Here is a 26,221-nt window from a genome sequence, read left to right on the forward strand (position 1 = left end):
GCTGCTCGGCGGCGGGGCCGGGGCCCAGGGGAACAGGGTCCCAGCAGGAAGGGGGGGCGGGGCACACTGGGGCAGGGCCGATGGCCACACAGCCACGTGGGAGTGTCTGCCAGGGGGACCCGCTGGGCGGCGCCCCTCCCCCGCCCCGGGGAGCCGTTGGGCGGCGCTGAGCCGGCAGGGAAGCGGTGACGGGAGAGCGGCCCCCGCCCGGCGCTGGGAGCTGCAGGCCGGGGCTGGGGAGGGGGCGGGACGAGGCAGAGCGACCCCCGCCCGCCCGGACCCAGCCGCCCGCGGCGCCCCGCGCCCTCGCGAGAGATCTGCGTCTCGCGGTGCTTGGGGAAGGCGCGTTTTTCGCAGATGCTCTCGCGATACCGGAGCTCCGGCGGGCGCGCGGTCTGAGCCCGGGCGCGGGAGTTCGTGTGAGGGGAGCGGATCTTCGGCGCCAGCCCCTGGCTATGCCGGCGCGCAGCGTCCCGAGCAGCGGCGGTGAGCGCCGCTCTCCTCTCGCGGCGGGCGGGGCCGATGCGGGGGGGCCGGGAGGGGCGCGCGCGCGCGCGGGGGGCGGGCTCGGAGCAGGGCTGGGGGGGGGTGCGGGGCAGTGGGGGAGGAAATGGCTGCGAAGAGCTGGGGGTCGGCGCAGCCACCGGGGGGGGGAACCTTCCCCGCGCCGCGCGCTGACACCTCCGCGCGTGCGCCTGACACGGCGCGGCGAGGAGCCCCTGCCGCCCTCCTCTCTGCTCGCCGGGGTCATTTGCGGTGCTCGTGCCGTTGCAGGGCACCCGGGCGCAGACATGGGAGAGCAAGAGGGCGCGGCGGTGATTACACCTTCGATGCTGCAGGAGGAGGAGCAGCTGGAGGCGGCGGGGATGGAGACGGAGAGGCGAATGCTGGAGAAGGTGAATTGGAGGTTGCGATGTTTGTGCGGACTCTGCCCGTGCGTCCGCCAAGGACTGTTGGGTTCATTCTGCCAGCGGGTGCAGGTCTGTTGTGTGCGCGCAGCTGAATCCCCTGCGCACCTGGAGCTGATGTGTTGGCGCCCGTGAGGCGAGGCGAGGCGAGGCGGCCTCGCGGTTAGCAGGACTGCGCTTTCCGCGCGGGAAGTGGCTCGGCAGAACGTACGTGAAGTGAAATCACTTCCTCAGACGCTGTGCGAGTTTGTGGTGTTTCGTTAGGGTCTATGGATGTTAACATTTAGGTGTTTTAAACTTTTTTTCTAACCTTGTCAGCAGTGGATTTTGAGTTAGACGCTGCTGGCTTATGAACTTTGCCTTCCTAAACGAGCAAACTTATTGAGCAGTGTTACAAACAACACAAGCCAAATAAACTATTTAGAACTTTAAATGCAGTCTAGTTGTCACCATTTATGTTCTGTGGCACTTCTCACGCCTGTAAATATTGGATATTACACTGTGATTTGGAAAAGAGCAGTAGGTTTATAATACATGGCTGCGCAGTTCACAACAGTTTGTGAATTGCATATTTCACTTTTGTCGTCTTCTGTTGTTTGTGTGTGCATTTTCACAGAATCACAGGGCTGGAAGGGACCTCAGGAGCTCATCTAGTCCAGTTCCCTGCTTCAAGCAGGATCAACCCCCACTAAGTCATCCCAGCCAGAACCTTGTCCATCCGGGACTTAAAAATCTCAAGGGATGAAGAATCCACCACCTCTCCAGGCAACACATTCCAGTGCTTCACCAGCCTCCTGGGGAAGTAGTTTTTCTTAATATCTAACCTACACCTCTCTCTCTTGAACTTCAGACCATTACTCCTTGTTCTGCCATCTGACACCACTGAGAACAGTTTCTCACCTTCCTCTTCAGAGCTCCCCTTCAGGAAGTTGAAGGCTGCTATTAAATCACCCCTAAGTCTTCTCTTCTGTAAACTAAACAAACCCAAATCCCTCAGCCTGTCCTCATAGGTCTTGTGCTCCAGCCCCTTAATCATTTTTGTTGCCCTCTGCTGAACCTGCTCCAGCAAATCCACATCCTTTTTATACTGGGGAGCCCAAAGCTGGACACAGTGTTCCAGATGTGGCCTCACCAGTGCCGAACAGAGGGGAATAACTACTTCTCCAGATCTGCTTGAAATGTTCCTCCTAATGCACTCTCCTATGCCATTAGCCTTCTTGGCTGTAAGGGCACACTGTTTACTCATATCCAGTCTTTCATCCACCATAAGGTCCCTTTCCATTGTACTGCTGCTGAGCCAGTTGGTCCCTAGCATGTAACAATGCTTGGGGTTCTTCCGCCCCAGGTGCAGGACTCTACACTTCTCCTTGTTGAACTGCATCAAATTTCTTTTGGCCCAGTCCTCCAGTTTATCCAGGTTACCTCGTCATAGAAGCTAATCAGATTGGTGAGGCAGGACTTGCTCCTGGTGAATCCATGTTGGCTGCTTTTGATCACTTTCCCCTCTTCCAAGTGCTCCAGAATGGATTCCTTGAGGATTCCATCCATTATTTTCCCAGGGATTGAAGTAAGGCTGACCGGTCTATAGTTCCTTGGATTGTCCTGCTTTCCTTTTTTAAAGATGGGTACTACATTTGCCGTTTTCCAGTCATCTGGGATCTCCTGATCGTCAAGGGTCTTCAGCGATAATGGCCAAAAGTTCAGCAATGACCTCTGCCAATTCCCTTAGTACCCTTGGGTGCATTAAATACAGACCCATGGACTTGTGAACATCTAGTTTTTCTAGCTAGCTCAGAACTTGTTCCTTCCCTACAGATGGCTGCCCTCCACCTTCCCCTAGTACGTTGTCTAGGACCATCATGTGGAAGTTGAATTTGTGAAGACTGAGGCAAAACAAAATTGAGTACTTCAGCTTTTCCTACATCATCTGTCACTAGGTTACCTTCCCTCATCCAGTAACGACCCCACACCTTCTCTGGTAACCCATTTATTGTTAACATGCCTGTAGAAACCCTTCTTGTTACTCTTCACATCCCTTGCCAGCTGCAGTTCCAATTGTGCTTTCGCTTTCCTGATTACTGCCCGGCATTCTCCAGCCATACGTTTATACTCCTTAGCTGTCCGTGTTTCCATTTCTTGTATGCATCCTTTTTGAATTGGAGCTGACTAAGGATTTCCCTGGTAAGCCAAGCTGGTTGCCTACCATGTCTGCATTTCTTACTATGCAGCGGGATGATTTGTTTCTGTGCCTTCAGTAAGACTTCTTTAAAATACTGCTGGGTGTCTTCAACTCTTTTCCTGTTCACGTTCATTTCCCAAGGGATCCTGCTCGTCCATTCTCTCAGGGAGTCGAAGTCTGCTGTGCTGAAATCAAGGGTCTGTATGTTACTGCTCATCTTTCTTGGTTTTGTCCAGATCCTGAAATCTACGATCTCATGGTTGCTGCAGCTCAGGTCTCCTCCCACTTCTACTTCTTCTACTAGTTTTCCCTGTTTGTGAGCAGCAGGTCAAGTTGCACATGGCCCCTGGTCGGTTCCTTCAGTGCTTGTACTAAGAAGTTATCCCCAGCATTCTCCAAAAACTTCCTGGATTGTCTGCGTGCTGATGTATTATCTCCCAAGAAAAGTCTGGATGATTAACGTCTCCCATGAGAACCAGGGCCTGTAATTTCGAAGCTTCACTTCGCTGCCTGAAGAAAGCCTCATCTATCTCATCTCCCTGATCTGGCAGTCTATAGCAGACACCAACCAGAACATCACCTCTGTTACTTCCGCCTCTAAGTTTAACCCAAAGACCCTCAACTGGATTTTCTCTTTCCTCATACTGGAGCTCTGAGCAATCATACTGCTCCCTCACATAGAGCGCAACTCCTCCTTTTCTCCCCGTCTGTCTTTCCTAAACAGTTTATAACCTTCCGTGACCGTGCTCCAGTTATGCGAATTGTCCCACCAAGTCTCCGTTATTCCAACCACCTCATACTTCTTAGACTGCACCCGGGCCTCCGATTCTTCCTGTTTGTTCCCCAGGCTTTTGGCATTTAGTGTACAAGCATCTTAGAGAAGGGGCCGATTGGCCCACATTTTCCTCTTCACCCAGGAAACCCACTTCATTGTTTCCGCCTCCTTCCACACTTACCTCAGGGCTTGTGTCACCTTTCCCCGATGAACCTAGTTTAAAGCCCTCCTCACTAGGTTTGCAAGCCTGCCCACAAAGATGCTCTTCCCTCTCTTCGTGAGGTGGATTCCAGCTCTTCCCAGCAATCCTCATTCATGAAAAAGAATCCCATGGTCAAACCAAATCTTTCCCTGCTACACCACTTACACAGCCACTCATTTACCTCTGTGATTCAATGATCCCTACGCGAACCTCTTCCTTCCATAGGGAGGATAGATGAGAACACAACTTGTGCACCATATTCCTTGATCTTTCTTCCTAGGGTTATCTAATCTGCTGTGATCTCATCACAGGTGCTCTTAGCTGCGTCACTGGTTCCGACATGGGGAAGTAGGAAGGGGTAATAGTCTACAACTTTAACAATTTTTGGCAGAAACTCTGTACTATCCCGGATTCTAGCTCCAGGCAAGCAGCAAACTTGCTGGGATTCTAGGTCCGGGCGGCAGGTGAATGACTCCGTCCCTTTTAGGAGGGAGTACTCGACCACTGCCACCCACCTTTTTGTCTTAGGGGTGGTGGTCATAGAACTCCCATCCCTAGGACTGTGCATCCCAGGCCTTAGAAACCGTGGGGACTCCTTCAGATACAATCCCTGTGAGATATTGGCACCAATTATCTCCACCGTAATGCCTGTGGAGAGGGTCTGAAAGTGGTTTCTTAACTCCACTGGAATTGGAGAGACTTGAACTGGTTTTCTCCTCCTTGTTTTGAGCAGCCTGCTGTTCTTGCAGTATTATATGTTGCCTTCTGTCCAGAAAGTCTTCTCCCTCTCTGATGGTCCTGAGGGTTGATATTTGCACCTCAAGTCCTTTAATCTTCTCTTCTAAAATGGCTACCAGTTTTCACTTGGTACATAGAAAATCCTTTCTGTCGTCTGGGAGGAAGATAAACATGGCACATAACATGCAGCTCACAACAGCAGACCTCTCACCAGTCATGTCACTGTCCAATTTTTTCCCTTTTTCAGACATCTTTCTAGTGCCTCCTTGAAGGGCACAAGAGAAACACCGTATAAGAAAGGGAAAATGGATGTGGGGCTCCTCCCTAAGGCAAATTCCCTGTTAGCTGCTCCTCACTGCTCACAGGGTTCGCTGGGGCTGCCTTCTTATAGAGCTGCTTGCTAGCTTGTTAGGCCCAGCTCAAAGCCTTTGCCTCCAATCTAATCAGCCCGTGAAGGCCCACCTAGAAGCAAGCTCTCCCAATTGACACCTTGCAAACCTGCTAAACTGCCAAACATGCTTTCCAACTGCCCCCCTCTGCAAAACAGATGCTCAGGCACATAGGCAGGTATTGAAACTGCCCCTTTCTGCAAAATAAAACAAATGCACAGACACACGCACAGACAGATATTCAACACACCAGCTCACATAAAATAGTAGGGGAGAAGAACTTGTTTTAAATCGAAACATAATTCTAACACACACAAGTTGGTAGGACCAGTATCTGAAACTACTTTGAAAAGCATTCTTTTACTGACTACATTTCGGTTTGACAGTGTCCCTTTAAGGTCAAGTATTTTCAATTGCAGTGGCTAGAAATTAATATTTGTACATCCTGTAACTATAGCCTCTGAATAATAACCATAAATAGAAATTAATATTTATGGTAATCAGCATTTATCTCTAAATTTAGCAGTTTCTGAGAATGTCTTCAAAAATTAAAGTGTGGGTGAAATGAGATGGTCAGAATTAGATTATTTCTGAAAGAGACAAGATGAATGGAGTAATATTGGGGTTAGAGAGAATTCTGTTGCTGCAGTGAAGCAGTTGCTCTTGGGATATATGGATCTTGACCCTTCCATGATGCAGTCCACTTCTCTGCTGGAGTGTCTTTGTTTGGCAGTGGTTTTGAATGTATCTTGGACTTTTTCCTCAGCATGTTCTATGGAAGCCTGGCTGTGGCTAGTTGTGGTGTGTTGTGTGTTTGGTTTTGTGTGTGTGTGTTTTGAGATGATTTATGTATCTGTGAAGATATAGGTGTAGTGATCTGTGAATTTTTTTGGACATTGCTGTGTATAGGATTCCATTGTTGAAGCTGATCCTGGCATCTAAGAAGTTGATGCTATTGGGACTCAGCTCAGCAGAAGAGTCTGCTCTTTCTTGGCGACTCTCTTTTTGCCCCACCACCCGCACAAACCTAATACAGTTCTGCGGTGATCTGGAAGCCTACTTTCGCCATCTCAGACTCAAAGAATACTTTCAACACAACACTGACCAGCACACCATTACACAGACACCCTCCCAGCAGCATAAGAAGAATAACTCCACGTGGACTCCTCCTGAGGGTAGAAATAACAGTCTGGACCTATATATAGAATGCTTCCACCGATGCACACTGGCAGAAATTGTGGAGAGACAGCATCGTTTGCCTCACAACCTCAGTTGTCTGGAACGCAATGCCATCCACAGCCTCAGAAACAACCCTGACGTTACAAACGAAGAGGCAGATAAAGGAGGAGCTACTGTCGTCATGAACAGGTCTGACTACCAGAAGGAGGCTTCCAGACAACTCTCCAATACCAAATTTTACAAGCTACTTTCCTCAGATCCCACCGAGAAATACACTAAGAAACTACACCATCTGCTCAGGACACTCCCTACACAAGCACAAGAACAGATTTATACCAACACACCTCTAGAGCCCTGTCCGGGGCTATTCTACCTACCACCCAAGATCCACAAACCTGGAAATCCTGGATGCCCCATCATCTTGGGCATTGGCACTCTCACTGAAGGACTGTCTGGTTATGTGGACTCTCTCCTCAGACCCTATGCCACCAGCACTCCCAGCTATCTCCGAGACACCACTGACTTCCTGAGAAAACTGCAATACATTGATGACCTACCAGAAAACACTATCCTAGCCACCATGGATATAGAGGCTCTCTATACCAACATCCCACACAAAGATGGAATAAATGCTGTCCGGAACAGTATCCCTGATGATGCTACAGCACATCTGATGGCTGAGCTCTGTAACTTTATCCGCACACACAACTATTTCAGATTTGACGACGATATATACCTTCAAATCAGCAGCACAGCTATAGGTACCCGCATGGCCCCTCAATATGCCAATATTTTCATGGCTGACCTGGAACAGCGCTTCCTTAGCTCTTGTCCACTAACAACCCATCTCTACTTATGCTACATTGATGACATCTTCATCATCTGGACCCATGGGAAGGAGACTCTGGAGGAATTCCACCAGGACTTCAACAACTTTCACCCCCAACATCAACCTCAGCCTGGAACAGTCCACACAGGAGATCCACTTCCTGGACACCACGGTGCTAATACACGATGGCCACATCAATACCACCCTGTACCATAAACCCACTGACCGCTACGCCTACCTTCATGCCTCCAGCTTCCATCCCAGACACCACACAATCCATTGTCTACAGCCAAGCACGAAGATATAACCGCATTTGCTCCAACCCCTCTGACAGAGACAAACACTTATGGGATTTCTACCAAGCATTCTTGAAACTGCAGTACCCACCTGAGGAACTGAAAAAACAGATCAACAGAGCCAGACGTGTGCCACGAAGCCTCTTACTACAGGACAAGCCCAAGAGAGAACCCAACAGAACACCACTAGCCATCACCTACAGTCCTCAGCTAAAACGTCTACAGCGCATCATCAGGGATTTACAACCCATCCTGGACAATGATCCCCCACTTTCACAGGCCTTGGGAGGCAGACCAGTCCTTGCCCACAGACAACCTGCCAACCTGAAGCAAATCCTAACCAGCAACTATACAGCGCACCACAGTCACTCTAACTCAGGGACCCATCCATGCAACAAACCTTGTTGCCAGCTCTGCCCACATATCTGCACCAGCAACACCATTACAGGACCTAACCAGATCAGCCACACCATCGTGGGTTCATTCAGCTGCACATCTACCAATATTATTTATGCCATCATGTGCCAGCAATGCCCCTCTGCTATATGCATCGGACAGAGTGGACAGTCTCTACGTAAAAGAATAAACGCACACAAATCAGATATCAGATATGGCAATATACAAAAACCCGTAGGAGGGCACTTCAGTCTCCCAGGCCACACAGTAGCCGACTTAAAAGTAGCTGTCCTACAGCAAAGAAATTTCAGGACCAGACTCCAAAGAGAAATTGCTGAGCTACAATTCATCTTCAAATTTGACGCCCTCAGCTCAAGCTTAAACAAAGACTGTGAATGGCTGGCTAAATACAGAAGCAACTTCCCCTCCCTTGGTGTTCACACCTCCAGATCAACTGCTGGTAGTAAGCCTCACCCTTGCTGACTGAGCTAACCTTGTTATCTGCAGCCTTGCTCTGGCTTATTTATACCTGGCCCTGCAGATTTCCAAGACCAGCATCTGATGAAGTGAGTCTGTGCTCATGAAAGCTCACGCTCAAAACTTTTCTGTTAGCCTATAAGATGCCACAGGACCGTTCGTTGCTGTTACAGATCCAGACTAACACGGCTACCCCTCTGATACTTGCTCTAGAACAGGTTTCTTAAACTATATTCCATGGAACATTGGTGTTCCATGAATAAATCGCACGTCTGCCATGAGCGTCTGACAATTTTCATATCATACACTGGTGGTGTATATTTTCTGTTAGTAAAACCAGGTGCAATGCTGCTACTTCATTCCTATGATTAAATTACTTAATTTTGTTTTGCTCTATATGTTGCTGGTTTTTTGTTTTTAGTTTTTTGAAGAAAATTTCATAGGTGTTCTACATAATGCTATTGTTTTGGTGTTCTGTTGTCTCAAAAATTTTAAAAACGCTGCTCTAGAGTTAAACTGGATCATGGTGGTGGTTGAATTTGTGGTAAAAATCTGAGAAAGTTTAGGTTGTCTGTCCAAAGAATGAAAATATTGGTGTTCCTGAGATATGTAATTGGTTTTATGGTGCATTTGTCCAGAAATTCTTCCTCGGTGGGCAGTGACAAGGTTGGAATGTTGAAGAACATCCTAGTACACTGGCTGTTCCCATGATTTGGACAAAGTGATTCAAACAATTTGAATATACGGTAGAAATGCTCATTGACATGTTTGATGAATTGGTGAGGGGGCAGTATTGATTAATGAATGAGAGCTCTCCCATCAGCATAAAAAACCCACTTCTGTGAGTGCATAAGCTATCTGATATAAGCTGTTCATGTGAATGCTTGTCTCTCTTGGGGAGTGTGTGGAATACTTACATCCCTGAGTGCTATACGTTTTGCTGACATAGATTATAGTGTAGACATAAGATGTGTCTTCACTTACCAGGGATCAGCGCTGAAGACCTACTAAACTGAACTCCAGTTGCTGTCCCATCAAATTGGTATCATTCCAGAACAAAACCCATAAAGTAAGACTAAGTGAGAGCATCTCCCATTGACCCAGCGATTATAGACACTGCAATAAGTCGACCTGAGCTATGTCACCTTCAGCTATACTATTGACATATCTGGAGTTCCATAACTTTGTCACCCATGGAGTAATAAACGAGGTTTCAGTCTTGTAGGTATTCAGGGCAGGCAGCGATCCTGTCATTGGGAGTGATGTTGATTTATGACAGTGGTTCCCAAACTTTTTGACATATTTCAGAAAGTAGAATTAGGGGTCTGTTATTCTACCACATGGGAGTTGTGCTACAGGTTCCTGCAAGGTTCCACCTTGTCTTTTCTGCTCTTTAACACACATCATATCAGATCATATTATGTCTTGTAGAAGTGGATGGGACCATGAGAGGTCACTGAGTCCAGTCCACTGCACTTACAAGAGAAACTATCACAACCCCTGGCTCTTTTTTAACACCCTAACTTGTCCCAGACCCTTGAAAGTCCCTGCTCAAGGATTGAACCCATAAGGCATTTTGGAGGACAGTGCCACCAATATGCAGGTGATACCCTAATTTATTTCCCTGTGACAACTGAACCAGGTATGGTGGAAACTGATCTAAACCTGTATCTGGAGACAGTGTTGGACTGGATGAAGTCTAAAGCTGAAGTTGAATCCAGATAATACTAAAGTCCTGTGGGTTAGGAGACCATGTGTTCAAGAATGTGGCATGGTAAACTGTTTTAGACAAGGTTGCTCTTCCCCTGAAATAACAGGTACACAGCTTGGGGGGAATCCTGGATCCTTTTCTAACATTTGAAAATCAGTTTCTTCGGTGGCTAGGAGTGCTTTTGGGCAGCTTCATCTGATCCTGCAGCTGCGACCCTTCCTGAACAAGCATGACTTGGCCACAGCGATCTATTCACTTGTCACATCTCGACTGGATTATTGTAATACACTCTGTATGGGACTGCCTTTAAAGAGTCTTCAGAAACTTTAGCTGGTCCAGAATGCAGCTGCCCAATTTTTAACTGACCTTTGTTATGCAGAGCACATTATGCCAGTCCCCTGGCAGCTACACAGGTTTCCAGTATGTTTCCAGGCACAATGTAAGGTATTGGCTGTGACGTATAAAGTCCTAAATGGGTTGGTCCATGGTATTTAAAGGACTGTCTTTTCCCTTGTGAGCCTTCCTGGGGATTGAGGTCAGCTGGGGAGGCTCTGCTCGCTGTTCTCCCACTTAGGGAGATAAGATTAACATCAACAAGGATCAGGGCCTTCTCAGCCTTTGGATATTCCTCAGGATATTCACCTGGCCCCAACAGTAACATTGTTTCAGCACCAAGCCAAAGCCACTCTTTTTACTCATGCTTTTATTGAAACAAAAAAAGCAGTCAAGTAGAACTTTAAAGACTAAGAAAATAATTTATTTGGTGAGCTTTTCTGGGAGAGACCCACTTCTTCAGACCATAGCCATACCAGAACAGACTCAATATTTAAGGCAGAGAGGCCCAAAAACAGTAATCAAGGTGGACAAATCAGAAAAAAAAATGACCAAGGCAAGCAAATCAGAGAGTAGAGGGGCAGAAGGGGGGTGGAGTCAAGAATTAGATTAAGCCAAGTATGCAAACGAGCCCCTATAGCGACCCAGAAAATTCCCATCCCGGTTCAAACCATGTGTTAATGTGTCGAATTTGAATATAAAAGAGTTCAGCAGCGTCTCTTTCAAGAGCGTTGTGAAAATTCCTCTTCAGTAACACGCAAACTCTTAAGTCATTAAAAGAATGGCCCACTCCATTAAAATGTTGGCTGACAGGTTTGTGGATCGGAAGTGTTTTTATGTCTGTTTTGTAACCATTAACTCTTTGTCTAAGAGAGTTTGAAGTCTGTTCAATATACAAAGCATCTGGGCATTGTTGGCACATGATGGCATATATGATGTTAGTTGAGAAACATGAGAATGTGCCCCTGATTCTGTGAGTAACCTGGTTAGGTCCAGTGATGGTATCTCCAGAAAAGATATGTGGACAAAGCTGGCAATGGGCTTTGTTGCAAGGAAAAATTTCAGGACTGGTGTTCCTGCGGCGTGGCTGTTCTTCAGAACCCTCAAAAGGTTGGGAGGTTGTCTGTAGGAGAGAACAGGCCTGTCACCTAGGGCCTTCTGGAGTGTGGCATCCTGATTAAGGATAGGTTGTAGGTCTGATGGGTTTGGTCCTGCTTAGAGCAGGGAGCTGGACTCAATGGCTTTTTTAGGTCTCTTCCAGCTCTATTGTTCTATGATTCTACGAAAAAGAATTTAGATAGACAACTTTCAGAGTTGGGCAGTTCCTTTAAGGTCTTGTAGTCTGGGCATTTGTCCAGAAAGCTATTTCTCACAGCCCAGATGTAGCTGCCCAGTTTGGCTTCTATTTGCTGCACTTGTTTTATCTTTCTCCAATCTTTATAGCATAAAATCACAATTTCTTTCTGTTCCTACATTTAACCAGATCACTACAGCAAACTGAATCATAGTTAACCCATCACAGGGATCTTCCCCTGTTATACATGCTAGTTGCAAAGACTTAACTTGAATTTCCCTCCTCCTTTTTTTCTTTCCCATACACATGCTTTTTTCCCCTTCCATTTATCTGCTTAACTATTGCTCCAGGGGCTGTAATTTTGGTACCAATTCTACTACCTCAATCTCTAATCCCAGCATTAGCTTAATTTGTTCCCCTCTTCTCTCTCACATCCTCCAAGTACCCGCAGTTATGTTTAGATGACTCCTTTCTATCTCAGGCTTTTGTTTACATGCTCCTGCAGCTGTTTAGCTCATGTCCCCTCGCACTGCCTGTGCTGAAATCCTTCCTTGCTGCACCATAGGTGTGTAAAACTGCTGCTGTCAGACTATCCTTTGCCCTTGTCACTATTTCTGTGGAGAATCTCCGACCAGCTGCACCGTCCTCCCCAGCGTTCCTTACTCTCCTAGTTTGTGTTTAAATAGGGGGTCATACATAATCCCCCATGATTGCTATCTTCTGTGCCTCCTCCTTGTCATTCCTGGCAGGATTTAGATGCTTCTGGCAAAGAGGTTTTGTTTCTTGGGGTTTAATTTTCTCACTCTGAGGTGGGCATTTACTTTTCAGAGGTTTGTTTTGTCTTTCAGGGTTTCAATTCCTTTCTCCTTTAATTGTATGGTGTCCAATAATAATATTCTTGCCTTATCTGTTTTGTCAATTTTCTGATTACCACACCATTTAATCAGTTCCTCCCCTGGCCCAACTGCGGCATAGTCTGCCTTCTTAACTGCCACCTGCCAAATCTGCGTATGTTTGTACTCTTAAGTATTTTTGTGCATTGACTTCCACCTTCCCCTTGGATGTCATGCTTCTATCTGCCCTGACTGCTGACTAAGGATGTACATCTCCCCCTTGGATACCAAGGTCTCAAGTGCCATGGATCAGTTGTCAGCCTTATGTGAGAATGTACGTCTTCCCCTATCTGTATACAGCTTGTACCGCAGTTTTAGTGCACACAACGCCAGCCTTAATGGGACTTGTACTATTCAAAGGTGTGTACATTAGGTGCTGGTTGGGGGGCTTCCGTCAGGACTTGCAGTGTTACATGCAATGAGGAAATGGGACCACCAGTTCACACTGCCTGCTGCCTTGCGTACCCAGCCAGTCCTGGGCTTAATGTATGGCTCAATTGTTCCTTGGTGGTTTGTCCACTCCCTCCGTAACACACCTCCTTAGCTTAAACAGTATACAGCCCTCTTGTACTCGTTCCCCTTTTACGGGTACCCTTTCTGACCTTTATGTTTGGATCACATACATCCAGGTTCCTTTGGTTCAAATTTTGAAAGGGGAACCAAGATGTGTCTGAAGGTAGAGAGAGATCCACATCCCTAACCTAATGAGGTGGTAAAGTAAACATACTCACCTCTCATGGATGTTTAGTCTCTGGCCACCATTCAGCTCACAAGCTTGGATCCCGGATGAGCTCCCAAATTGTTGGAATAAAGTCTGGATACTGTATGTGAAGCAACAAAGGTTTATTACAACCGGCTGGCGGAGTGATTCTGAACTTGGTTGAGTTTCAGAATGCACTCGTAGGCACCAAGTTATGATTGGTTATATAGGGAGCTGGTAGTCAGAGGAAAGAATAGAAGAACAGTCTGGGAGTTACAAAGAGTTTCCATGCACAGTTTACAGAACATTTTATCTATAAATAACAAGTCCTTTGAAGAGTGCAGTCCTCAACACCAGTGTATAGAGTGATATCTCATTTGTAATGCACTGATGTGTAAAGTAGTGATGTCTCATCTGGCATCCTGATGTAATATTCTCATGGACATTATCATTCATATTATCCCTACAGAATCAAAGCAAGTGGGCAATATAGAATCAAAGCAGAAGTTAGTGAAAGAATCATGTCAGTGGCCCTTTAACTATAGTCCAGTTACCCTCTCCACAGGGTCCCTTCCTGGAATGTGGCTGCCTGTCAGCTGGGATGCCCTCCCCAGACGACTGGGTTGGGGAGGCTTAACAGACTCCATTTTGGATCAGTGGTGCTTAGCAAATATCATGGCCTACTTCAGAATTTTATCCTATACTGGAAGGGAAAGCCAACTGGGCTGGGACCCACCCCACGTGGGTGGAAGTCTTAAGCCAATGTGAAAGCTGCGAGAAGGGGTGAGTGAGCCTGCTCCTGCTGGAGCCACGCAGCTGTGCTGACAAGGAGGCGGTGGCAGGGAGCAGAGGGGCAGGCTTCAGTCACAGCAGAACTATGCACTGAGGTGGGTTAAGCCTGTGGCAGGAAGGGCTCAGAGGGGTTTTTCCTGGGGTTAGGGGAGGGAGGTTGGGGTTCAGTGGGATTAAGCCTGGGGATCGGCGGGGTGGGGTTGGGGCTCAGAGGGGTTAAGCCTGGGGATGGGGGATGGGTTTGCAGCATGTGGGGGGTAAAGCCTGGGAATAGGGGAAGGATATGGGGGCTCAGGTAGGTAAAACCTCGAGATAGGAGTAACAACTTTCTAACCAGTGCAAGTCATTGTCTGTGCACTGTTCTTAAAATAGGGGTGATAAAAAGCACAGTTTAACATTATTTGTTAAGGACTGTCTTGTATTCACATGCATTGCAGCTCTTGAAGGATTTATAATTGAGTTTGAAAAAGTGGCTCCTCTTGCGATTTTGGTTTCAGATCCCTGCTTTAACCATTATGCTTCTAGGCACAGTGGTGGGTGTGATAGTCTGTAGCATCACAAAACAAAAAAGCAGACAAGTAGCATGTTAGAGACCAACAGAATAATGTATTAGGTGATGAGCTTTTGTGGTACAGACCTACTTCTTCAGATCTGGGAATTCTGATGAAGAATTTAACAGCACAAGAGGAATTTAACAGAAAGACAGAAATTAAAAAAAAATGAAAACCGACAAATCAGCTATGTAAGCATTTGTCAGTTTTTGTTTAATTGTTTTCTTTCTATCTTTCTGTTAAATTCTTTTTGGGCCAGTTTACTTTCATCAGAATTTCCAGATCTGAAGAAGTGGGGCTGTACCATGACAGCTCATTGCATTATGCTTCTGTGCATAGTTCCTTGTGCTTTGGCATATGTGACTTTGAGAAACCCACCTATGCACACCAGCTGAGCAACCCCCTCCAGATAAAATTGTGCCCAAGGTGGAACAAAGAAGGCACGAGCTGGGAGGTACTGCACTTTTCCAATGCAGAGAATATGGAGTGGAAGGAAGCCAAAAGCGATGACAGACAAGAAAATCTGGAGTTTAAGGATTCTGCTGAGTGGATGATTAAATGGTGGAAGAGCAAATGCAGATACCAGATTCTTTAATAATGCTGCAGATTGAGCAGATGCACAGCAATCTTAATCCATTCAGAACTCTTTCTCTGTGCCACCTTCCCCCAACTCTGAATGAGAAGTTGCACAAAGGACTGTGCAGTTCCCCTTTTACCCCCTCTCCAATAATCCTGGTATTTCACTGCTCAAAATCAGCAGTCAAATGGTCTGCCTGAACACTCCACTCCTGAGCAAACTATTTATCTTTAACTTCACAACATTTATATAATATACAGCAAGAGGCGAGGACCATGGAAATATTATTCTCACTGAGGTCTAACTTGCCATAAAGGCATTTGTAGCCAACCAGGCTTGGGTTCCCCAGAAACGAGGCTGCACCCAGAAGGCTAGTGCTATATTTGGTTTATTGAAAGCACGTGACACCCGCGACGGGAGCCCCAGAGACGTCGCAGTCATCAGTGGGGGGGGAAACCCGACGCATCGGAGCTTCGCTCGGGGAGAGGCTCTGTAACAGGCCTCCTAACACTAGCTGATAAAGCTGAACTCATTAACTCCTGGGAGTAAAGCCGTAGAAACTAATTTCTGTTTGTGTATATATGTGCATCCGCGGGTAGATATTTGTATCTATGCAGGCTCAATATATGCTCTCTACTTGCTCAAGATGCTGACAGGAGGGAAACTGCTGTCACCTTGCCACTGTTGGAGCATTTCCCCTTCCCCTGGGGCAAGCTCTGGTGAGGGAGGCTGCGAAAGTCACGTGCAGAACTGTGCTGTCAGAGCCCTTCCCTGCTGCCTCCTGTCTGCCAGAACCTTTCACTGATGTGTAGTTATACACCACAGTGTGATTGCAGCTTGCTTTTCATTGATGTTGACTGTACATACATGGCATGTGTGCATAGTGTAGATGTAGCCTAAATATGTAATGATTGAGATGGAAGAGTCTGTTTATGTGTAATACAATTGTAGCTGTCTTGTTCAAGATTTACAGGATGGTTTTGTTAATTTCAAAAGAGTAAAAGCTGAAATGTCTAAAGATCTTCTTTCCTTCTTTGTTTGCAGGCTCGCATGGCCTGGGACAGAGACTCCAGTGAAATGCGCTACAAGAGGCTTCAACATTTGCTTGAAAAAAGCAACATCTACTCAAAGTTTTTGCTGACCAAAATGGAACAGCAGCAACTCGAGGTAGATGCATTCTAAGATGTTAGGTAGAACTAGGAGCAATAGGTGAAGTAAAGAGTTGTGCAGAACATCGGAGATTAAGAATTAAGCTTAAAACTTCTTACAGAAGACAAGAGGGAAACAGTGATAGGATTCAAAGGAATGGCTATGATCAGCAGTGGGAGAGAGTATTACTTTGGTAGACCAAAAGGGCTTTTTTCCCCCAAATGGTAGAGTCTTCACTCTTTCAAAAAAAAAAATACAAAACACTGATTAGAACAATTGGCAGTTATTACACCTAATTGCATACTCTGAGTGGTATTTAGCTAAACGTTTTCCTATTTGATACTTTATTGCTCCATGTTTCATGTACATCAGGGATCTGTGACAATTCTTAGAATTCTTGACTGAAAAATGAAAATTTTAATGGTATTTAACTTTTAGAAATCCTGTCATATTCCAGTGAAATTGTGTTGTTCCAAATACAGTGGAATCGACAATACATAAAAGTGAAGTGCAGCTGCATGTCATGGAAAACATTATGTAAAATACACACTTAGCTAGCTTATAATTGTCATCTTTTTTGCCTTAAAACATTTCTGATATGCAGGTTTTGTACTGATAAAATTTCAAGTTATCCATCAAACAGCAGTTCAAAATAAATCCATAACCCACTCCCGAGCAATTTTAGCTACTTTTCCTCTTTCATCTTGGCACCATCTTGCTACAAAGCAAAACCAGTCCCAGCTCAGATTGTTAACTTGGAGCTGTGTGTAGTCAGTGTTAATGTTTTTATAATGATAGATTTATTGCCAGCTGTTTTATACAAATAAGAACTTTATTTTTTAGGAGCAGAAAAGGAAAGAGAAATTAGAAAAAAAGAAAGAAATGTTATTAAAAGCAGCAATGGTAAGATGTGTTGGGTGTTTTATACAAATTGCTTCTCTGGGATGGCATGCTATAAAATTATGAAATGATGATAGTGATAACTAAAATTGATACAGCAACATGGGTTTAAGATAGGCTGCACACCTTTCCTTTATTGGTAAAGGTTAAAAATTAAGTAGGGAAAAACTTTTTTTTTTTTTTTTTCCAATCTTTGACTTTACTTTTAAGCATACGTATACTATACCACAAAGCCTTTTCCATGTATGTCCATTTCACAGAACTGTCCTCTTAAGCAAAGCATGCCTTTTTTTTTTTTTTTTTTAAAATTTGTACTTTAAATGGCTTGATAGTGGTCCAGTATTTTCTGAAAAACAATTTTTAGCCTAAATTTTATTTATATTTTGAGCATGCAATGTTGAAACTTATTCTAACATAGGTAGAAGTTAATTTTAGAAGCACATATACGGTATTTAGGAATAACACTTTCCAGAAATGTCAAATAGGGTTACAGATGATGTAAGCAAACCAGTGTTAATTGTATCTTTCACCCTAGAGACATTTGAAAATATTTACATTGATAACCCTTTTAAATATTTACTTTCTAGAATCCGAATCTAATTGATGTAAAAGAGGAAAAATCAGGTAGGTTCATCTATCATTAGGTTTTACTTTTGTCTACAGTTTTCTTAATTTTTGATGCCTTAACCCAGCATTTTGAACTTTTAAAACACTGATATTTTCTTATAGCAGTGAAAAACAAAAAAAGAGGGAGAGATGATGAAACCTATTACATTTCAGAAGTCATGTCCAAAGAGGTAAGTGTACATTTTATGTAACTTGTAGCAAATAGGTAATACTTGTGATGTAGCCTCCAGATATTGCTGTTTTATGGTACTGCAGCATGTTTTGAACATAAGTAGACCTGCTTCATGTGCAGTTTGGGAGCAGTTATTGACTAAAATGTGGTACAGATTGAACCTAGCAGGCAGGAGTTTTGAGAGGGGCTCTCCTGGTGAAGGAGGGGGCAAACTTACAGCACCTTCAGGTAAGTGGCTGTCTAGAGTGTGGGGGTGTTTGTGTTTGGGGGTTCTGGGCTTGTGTTTGTCTGTCTGTTTGGAGTTTGGCATGCTGAGCTTCTGTTTGAAAGGCCGTGTGCTCAGGCTGGCAGTTGGAAGCTGTGAGCCTTGATTAAGTTTGAAATCTAAACCTCTGTGCTGATTGGCTGAGCTGTAGCCAGAGGGAGGAGCTATCAGGAAGGCCAGAGAATTTTAAACCCTGCTGGCAAGCGACCGGGCACTTGTGACCAGGCCTCTTGCAAACAGGCCGACTGCTAACAGGTGGGAGTTTTGAGAGGGGAGCTTAGAGGGAACTAGTTACTTCTAACGTCCTTAAATCTTTGATAAGATCCCCATCTGAAACTTTTACTTAAGAACCCCCTATAGAATTAAATTAAATCAGAGGAGGAAATGGAGCTAGAAGACCAGCAGCAGAGTGGGGGCTATCCTGTTCGTTGCGTCGAGTGTAATATGTATGATTACCTACTGTGTGCGCGGGTGGCTTATGTGTGCACGCAATGCAAGGAGCTCCTGGCCCTCAGAGACCGAGTGTGGGCTTTGGAGACCAGGGTGGCTGAACTGCAGGAGCTAAGGGAGGCAGACAGCTATGTTGATGGGGCTTTCCGGGACGTAGTAGGGCTGTCCCACCTCCAATCTCACAGCCCCGATGTTGTTAAGGAGGATGAAAAGGCTCAGGGAAGGAGAGCAGTCAATGGGCACAGAGGGAAACCATCCCATAGTTGGGACCCTCCTTCCAGAGGGTGCTATGGTATCCTCTCGCGCCGAGGATACCTCTCCGGGGGAGGGAACACCAGTTGTTAGGAAGAGGCAGGTGTTAGTAGTGGGTGATTCGATCATTAGAAATATAGATAGTTGGGTTTGTGATGACCGGGAGAACCGTATGGTGACTTGCCTGCCTGGCGCGAAGGTTGCGGATCTTTCTAGACATCTAGACAGACTTTTATATGGAGTAGTGGGGAGGAGCCGGTGGTCGTGGTACATGTAGGTACCAATGCCATAGGGAAGGGTTAGATAGATGTCCTGAAGGCCAAATTTAGGTTGCTAGGAAGGAGACTGAAATCCAGGACCTCTATTGTGGCATTCTCAGAAATGCTTCCAGTTACACGTGCAGGGCCAGGTAGGCAGGCAGAACTTCAGATTCTCAATGCGTTGGTGAGACGATGGTGTAGGGAAGAAGGGTTTAGATTTATTAGGAACTGGGGGCACTTTTGGGGTAGGTGGAGCCTATACAGGAAGGATGGGCTCCACCTAAACCAAGGTGAATCCAGGCTGCTGGCATTAAACATTAAAAAGGCCGTAGAGCAGTGTTTAAACTAAGAAATGGGGAAAGCCGATTGGTGCGGAGAAGCACATGGGTCGGACTGTGATGGGGTTCTGGGGTCCCCCAAGCTCTGCACCCTGTCCGCAAGCAGGAGAGTCTCTCACTCAGCAGGAGAACAGCGGGTTTATTAGCCGACAGGACACAGCATCGTACAGGGGAGTCAGTACAGCAGGCAGAGACAGCCAGTCCCATCCATGTTGAGGAGAGGAGGCCCCGAGGGGCCCCCAGAGCTGGGGCCTGGCCCCCTCCTTTGTCTCGCTCTCCCTCAGCCCAGACTAACTGCTTCCAACTCCCAGTTCCAATTCAAACCCCTCAGGCTCCACCTCCTCCTTTGTCTGCAGTACAAAGGTGTTACCTGGTTGTCAGGGTTACCCTCAGCAGGAGCCCCACACCCTCTGTGAGCCACACACACACACACACAGGTATCCCCCACTCCATCACATCTCTCCCCCCTTCCAGACCGAACTGAGCGGGGTCACTCAGCCAGTGACCTGGGGAAGTTTGGGGCCCTCCCCTCGTGATTGGGCATCGGCTGCACCCTCAGTGCTCCCCTTGATGTGCACCACCTCCATGTCATAATCCTGCTGGGGGAGGCTCCAACTCAGGAGCTTGGTATTGGCCCTTTTCATGTGATGCAGCCGGGCAAGTCCCTTTAGTTCCCTCAGGTTGGTCGGTCTCCCTGCTTCTGTCTCTGGTCCATCAGCCACGTTCTCAAGTCAGGCAGGCAGAGCCCATACAGATGCTGCGGCACCAACAGATCAAATAGTTCTTTTCTGGTCTGGGCCCTGCCCTGTCTGCTCACCAGTCCATACAGCTGCTCCAGCCAATGTTTGGAATTCAGTTACAGTCCAGTAAAGGAAGGTACAAATGCTTCCACCCTTGGCATTTAGCCAGACCACCAAAATGGTTGTGTGCCTCAGTTTCCCCTTCCATGCCACACAATAGGTTTGGAATGTTCCTCCTCATGTGAGAGGTTGCAAGACTAGTTACAGGGAACAATGGTGACATTTCAGAGTTACAGACTCCTTCAACATACAACTCATGCTTCTACATCAATGTCATCGTGTCACATGGCTCTTTCCAAACCTTCAGTACATGGTACAATTCTACAGCTTTTGGTAGCAGCACCCCTTGGTTACAGCAGTCCGCGTGAGTTACAGAACAAACCCATTGCAACTGCACATTTACGTTGCTCTTTGGTAGACCACAACCTTTGTGCACCATCCTTGAGAATCTGGTATTTTGGGGATAAATGGCTGAGGCCTTTCTTAGCACCATCAAGTTCTAATCTTCTCTCTTGCCCCCTGGGGTGGAAATTTGATCTTTCTGGCTGTGCCCTCCCTTCTAACAAGAGCTGGGCCACTGATGATCTCAGGGAGACGGCCCCCTCCCAGCCAGCCTGGAAATTTGCAAACCAAACTGCTTTCTGAGAGTTGTTTTGTGAGTCCCAGACGCAGAATCCACATGGAGGAATCCCTGTTTATCCCTTACTGGCCCACCAGGACCACAGCTCCTTTGTCCTTCCCCCTCCAACTACTGCCTCCCCACGGAATCAGAAGTGGAGTCCGGTATAAGAATATAAGTGTTTCCACCATCTGGAGATGGGGAATTGCTGAACCTCTCCTGCATCCTACAGAGATTGACTGTGCAGCTGTTTTACTTGGTTCTCACAGGGCTGCTCACATTCCCTGATAGTTTTTACTTTACTTGCACCAGCTTCCAATACCTGAGAAACTTTTACACTGCCTGCTTTGGACCCTTCCAGAGCACAGCCAGTGGTTTCACACTCAGGCAGGTCCTGGCCATCAGGAGCTGAAACAAACTTCTCCCCAGGCAAAGGGCTGCTCTGGCTCTTACAGACATGCACCTTTCCTGTTCACTCTCCTTCACCTCACTCCCGTTTTCTGCAGTCCCCACAGATGGGTCAGGAAAAGTTTCAGGGAAATTCTCTTCCTTAAGAGCTTCCCCAAACAATAACCCACCCGTCTGCCTCCACGGGGGCACTGCTCCCTTGAGCCACAACCAGCTCCCGGGTTTCACCTACACCCAGGATCACTTCTGGCCCATTAGGCAGATTCCCACGTAATCCCCCTCCAGGCAGACAGCCAGTACCACCGGACAGAAGGTTAGGATCCCTTTCCTCCCTTCTGCTACCAGCTCCTTTATCTTCATCAGTCAGCGTAACTCCATTGCCCGTCTGTTCTTGTGTCCTGGCGAGAGGATGACTCTGGTAGGACAGAGTCCTCTCACCCCCTCCCAGTAACACCTCAGCATCAGGCAAAGAACAAGGACCAGAATCGTCTGGTCTCTGGGATTCCCTGGTGATACTAACTGGATCAGACCGAGTTAAAGCATCATCCCCCCTGAGAGAGACAGAGGCACGCCCACTTCCCATCTGGGCTTCAGCTGCCCTCAGATCCAGCTCTGGGATCTTGGCTCCATCTTGAGCCCCCACAGGCTCAGGCAAAGGATTCACTTCCCCAGAAGCAGAAGCACTTTTCTTGCACCAAGGACCAGTGTCCTTAGCAGGGACACCACTGCCCATCCTAGAGCCATTCCCTCTGTTCCAGCCCCCATGGCTGGGTTTAGGCACACCTGGAATGCTCTTTCCTGGTGGTTCCTTCTCCAGCCACCCCAGGCTGGGGAAGTCTTCCTTAGACAATGGGCTAGTTTCCTCATTGGCACCTTTTCCAAATGCAGGCTCTGCTCTCTCCCCAGGCTGCTGCTGCTGTTCAACACAGACAGACAATGGGAGACACTCTCTCCTTTGTCCCAGCCCCCCGGCTGGTCTCCACACACACACAGAAGGTGAAGCAGCTTCTCTCACAGACAACTTGCCATTCCCAGTGGACAAGCTGCTTTCCTGCACAGACACACAGGCACCTTCCTCGGCCCAGGCCTGGAAAACTCTTCGCAGGTCTGTCTTGGCCACTAGTAGATGATGGGTTGGAATCGCTCCTTCCCTCCTTGAGCTGTGGCAGGCCACTCGGTTCAGAGCTCCATGCAGTCCAGGGTTCCCTGCCCCGATCTGGGCTCACCTCTGCAGGATTTTCCGTAACCCTCAGCTCTGCCACTGCACATCCACGCTGCCTTGTCCAGCTTCTTTAATCTCGATTCGGTTTCCAGGTGCTGCCACTTCACAGCGGAGTTGCTGAGCGTGGTTGCAGGCTCTCAGGCTGATGCCCTCTGCACCCCACGCTTCCTGGAAGAATCCCTTCAGTGTGCCAGGCTCCTTGCAGGTCACAAGTTCCCCGGGGTTAGGCCATAGGCCCCTCTGCCCTCTGGGACCGACTCCAACAGACTCTCAGAGTAACCCCTTCTTCAGTGTGACACCCGCTCTCAAGGACCATGAGCACACTGTCTTGGGAAGAACTCATTCAGCGTCAGCCTCCTTGTGGGTCACTTGTTTTCTGGGGGTTGGGCCCTCGGCCCCTCCACCTTCTGGGACCGACTCCAACAGATTCCCAGGAGTAACCCCTGCTTGGGTGTGGCACCCCCTCTCGAGAACCACGACCACAGTTGCTTGGGTTCGGCCACAGGCCCCTCCGCCTTGGGGGGCTGCACCTCACTGCCCTTCAGCACACCCCCACTTCTCGCAGGCCCCACTTCTTCCGGGGCCCCGGTCACTTACTGCTGGATGCTCCATCCTCAGGGTGCAGAACATCCCACTGCTGACACCAGTGTGATGGGGTTCTGGGGTCCCCCAAGCTCTGCACCCTGTCCGCAGGCAGGAGAGTCTCTCACTCAGCAGGAGAACAGCGTGTTTATTAGCCGACAGGACACAGCATCGTACAGAGGAGTCAGTACAGCAGGCAGAGACAGCCAGTCCCATCCATGTTGAGGAGAGGAGGCCCCGAGGGGCCCCCAGAGCTGGGGCCTGGCCCCCTCCTTTGTCTCGCTCTCCCTCAGCCCAGACTAACTGCTTCCAACTCCCAGTTCCAATTCAAACCCCTCAGGCTCCACCTCCTCCTTTGTCTGCAGTACAAAGGTGTTACCTGGTTGTCAGGGTTACCCTCAGCAGGAGCCCCACACCCTCTGTGAGCCACACACACACACACACAGGAATCCCCCACTCCGTCACATCAACGCCAAGCTCCTGCGGTGGAGTCTGCTCCTGCAGGACTACGACATGGAGGTGGTCCATGTGAAGGGGAACAACAACACCATAGCCGATGCCCTGTCATGCAGGGAGGGCCCCGAACTTCCCCAGGTCACGGGCTAAGTGACCCCGCTCAGTTCGGTCTGGAAGCGGGGAGAGATGTAATGGAGTGGGGGGAGTGCATGTGTGAGTCAGGCTGGATGTCTGAGGCAAGCAGCAGCTCCCAGTGGCTAAGGATGACCCTGGGCCTACAACTGGCAGGTAACACCTCTGCCTGAACAAAGAGCAGGGAGGAGCTGAGCTGGGTTTTGAGTCGGGGGGCGGCAGTTAGAGGCTAGGAAAAGGGAGAGCTGGAAGGCAGCCAGCCTGAGGAGGGGGAAAGCTACACCCTAGAGGGGCACCCCTCGGGGTCGTCTCCCCAGGACAGGTTGGAAGGACTGTCTCTGGCTGCTGTACTGTCGCTTCTGTGAGAAACTGGGCTTCTGTTGCCTAATAAACCTTGTGTTGTACCTGCTGAGTGAGAGTCACTCCTGCCAGGGGAAAGCCGATTGGTGCGGAGAAGCACATGGATCGGACGGAGACTTCTCTTAGGCGAGACTCCATTGATAGAGTTCTCTAGAATTCAGTCACAAAGAGAAGAAGGGAGATGATAGAATATGGGCCAGATCAGATGAGAAAAAATTGCATATAAAAGAATCCAATACGTCCAGGAAGAGCAGGCATATGAATAGTGGTAGTTTTTTAAAGTGCTTTTCCACAAATGCTAGAAGTCTGTCTAATAAGATGGGTGAATTAGAGTACCTCATATCAAAGGAGGAGATTGACATGATAGGCATCATGGAAACCTGGTGGAATAAGGACAATCAGTGGGACACTATCATACCGGGATATAAAATATATCGGAAGGACAGAATGGGTCGAGCAGGTGGCGGAGTGGTACTGTATGTGAAAGATAATATAGAATCAAATGAAATAAAAATCCTAAATGAATCAAAATGTTCCATAGAATCACTATGGATGGCAATTCCTTCCTCTGATGGGAATATAGCACTAGGGATATCGACCACCTGACCAGGACAGTGATAGTGATGCTGAAATGCTAAGGGAAATTAGAGAGGCTATCAAAATAAAAAACTCACTAATAATGGGGGATTTCAGTTGTCCCCATATTGACTGGGTACATGTCACCTCAGGAGGGGATTCAGAGAAAAAATTTCTTGGTGCCTTAAATGACTACTTCTTGGAGCAGCTGGTACAGGAGCCCACAAGGGGAGAGGCAATTCTTGATTTAGTACTGAGTGGAACACAGGATCTGGTCCAAGAGGTAACTATTACAGGACCTCTTGGAAATAGTGACCATAACATAACAACATTTAATATTCCTGTGTTGGGAAGAACACCGCAACAGTCCAACACTCCGGTATTTAATTTCAAAAAGGGGAATTACGCAAAAATGAGGCGGTTAGTTAAGGAGAAATTAAAAGGTAGAGTAACTGGAGTAAAATCCTTGCAAGCTGTGTGGAAACTTTTCAAAGATACCATATTAGAGTCCCAACTTCAGTACATATCCCAAATTAAAAAACATAGTAAGAGACCTAAAAAAGAGCCACCATGGCTTAACAACCATATAAAACATAACATAAGAACGGCCATACTGGGTCAGACCAAAGGTCCATCTAGCCAAGTATTCTGTCTGCCGACAGTAGCCAGTGCCAGGTGCCCCAGAGAAGGAGAACCAAAGACAATGATCAAGCGATTTGTCTCCTGCCATCCGTCTCCTGCCTTCGACAAAAGGCTAGGTACCATACCTTACCCCTTGCTAATAGCCATCTATGGACCTAACCTCCAAATATTTATCGAGCTCTTTTTTAAACTCTGTTAGAGTCCTGGCCTTCATAGCATCCTCTGGTAAGGAGTTCCACAGGTTGACTGTGCGCTGTGTGAAGAAAAACTTTCTTTTATTAGTTTTGAACCTGCTACCCATTAATTTCATTTGGTATATTATGGGAACAAGTAAATAACTTCTCTGTATTCACTTTCTCCACACCAGTCATGATTTTATATATTTCTATCGTGTCACCCCTCAGTCTCCTCTTTCCTAGACTGAAAAGTCCCAGTGTCTCAAGCCTCTCATATGGGACCCGTTCCAAACCGTTAATCATTTTAGTTGCCCTTTTCTGACCCCTTTTCTAACGCCAATATATCTTTTTTCAGGTGAGGAGACCACATCTGCATGCAGTACTCAAGATGTGGGCATACCATAGTTTTATAGAAGGGAAATAAGAAATTCTTCGTCTTACTTTCTATCCGTTTTTTAATTATTCCTGCAATCCTATTTGCTTTCCTGACTGCCGCTGCACACTGTGTGGATGTTTTCAGAGAACTGTCCACTATAATTCCAAGATCCCTTTCCTGATCTGTTGTAGCTAATCCTGATCTGTTGTAGCTAAAAGAGGCAGTGAGAGATAAAAAGGC

At 47.2% G+C, this 26,221-nt stretch overlaps 1 protein-coding gene across 4 annotated transcripts in view; it reads left to right on the forward strand.

Moving 5' to 3' along the window:
- Window positions 1-218: 218 nt before the first annotated feature.
- Window positions 219-26,221, forward strand: part of HELLS (helicase, lymphoid specific) — an 81,235-nt gene continuing 55,232 nt past the window's right edge. The window contains exons 1-6 of one of the 4 annotated variants that reach the window (XM_074999601.1): window positions 219-486; window positions 775-896; window positions 16,264-16,386; window positions 17,212-17,271; window positions 17,856-17,892; window positions 17,998-18,065. In XM_074999601.1, the coding sequence (XP_074855702.1) occupies window positions 456-486; window positions 775-896; window positions 16,264-16,386; window positions 17,212-17,271; window positions 17,856-17,892; window positions 17,998-18,065 (441 nt within the window). In that variant the 5' untranslated portion in view covers window positions 219-455. Of the gene's footprint in view, window positions 487-774; window positions 897-14,062; window positions 14,083-16,263; window positions 16,387-17,211; window positions 17,272-17,855; window positions 17,893-17,997; window positions 18,066-26,221 lie in introns of those variants that run through there. The other 3 variants (XM_074999597.1, XM_074999598.1, XM_074999600.1) reach the window with 3 other exon arrangements.

Source organism: Carettochelys insculpta, chromosome 7, assembly GCF_033958435.1.
Source record: "Carettochelys insculpta isolate YL-2023 chromosome 7, ASM3395843v1, whole genome shotgun sequence".
NCBI lineage: Eukaryota > Metazoa > Chordata > Testudines > Carettochelyidae > Carettochelys > Carettochelys insculpta.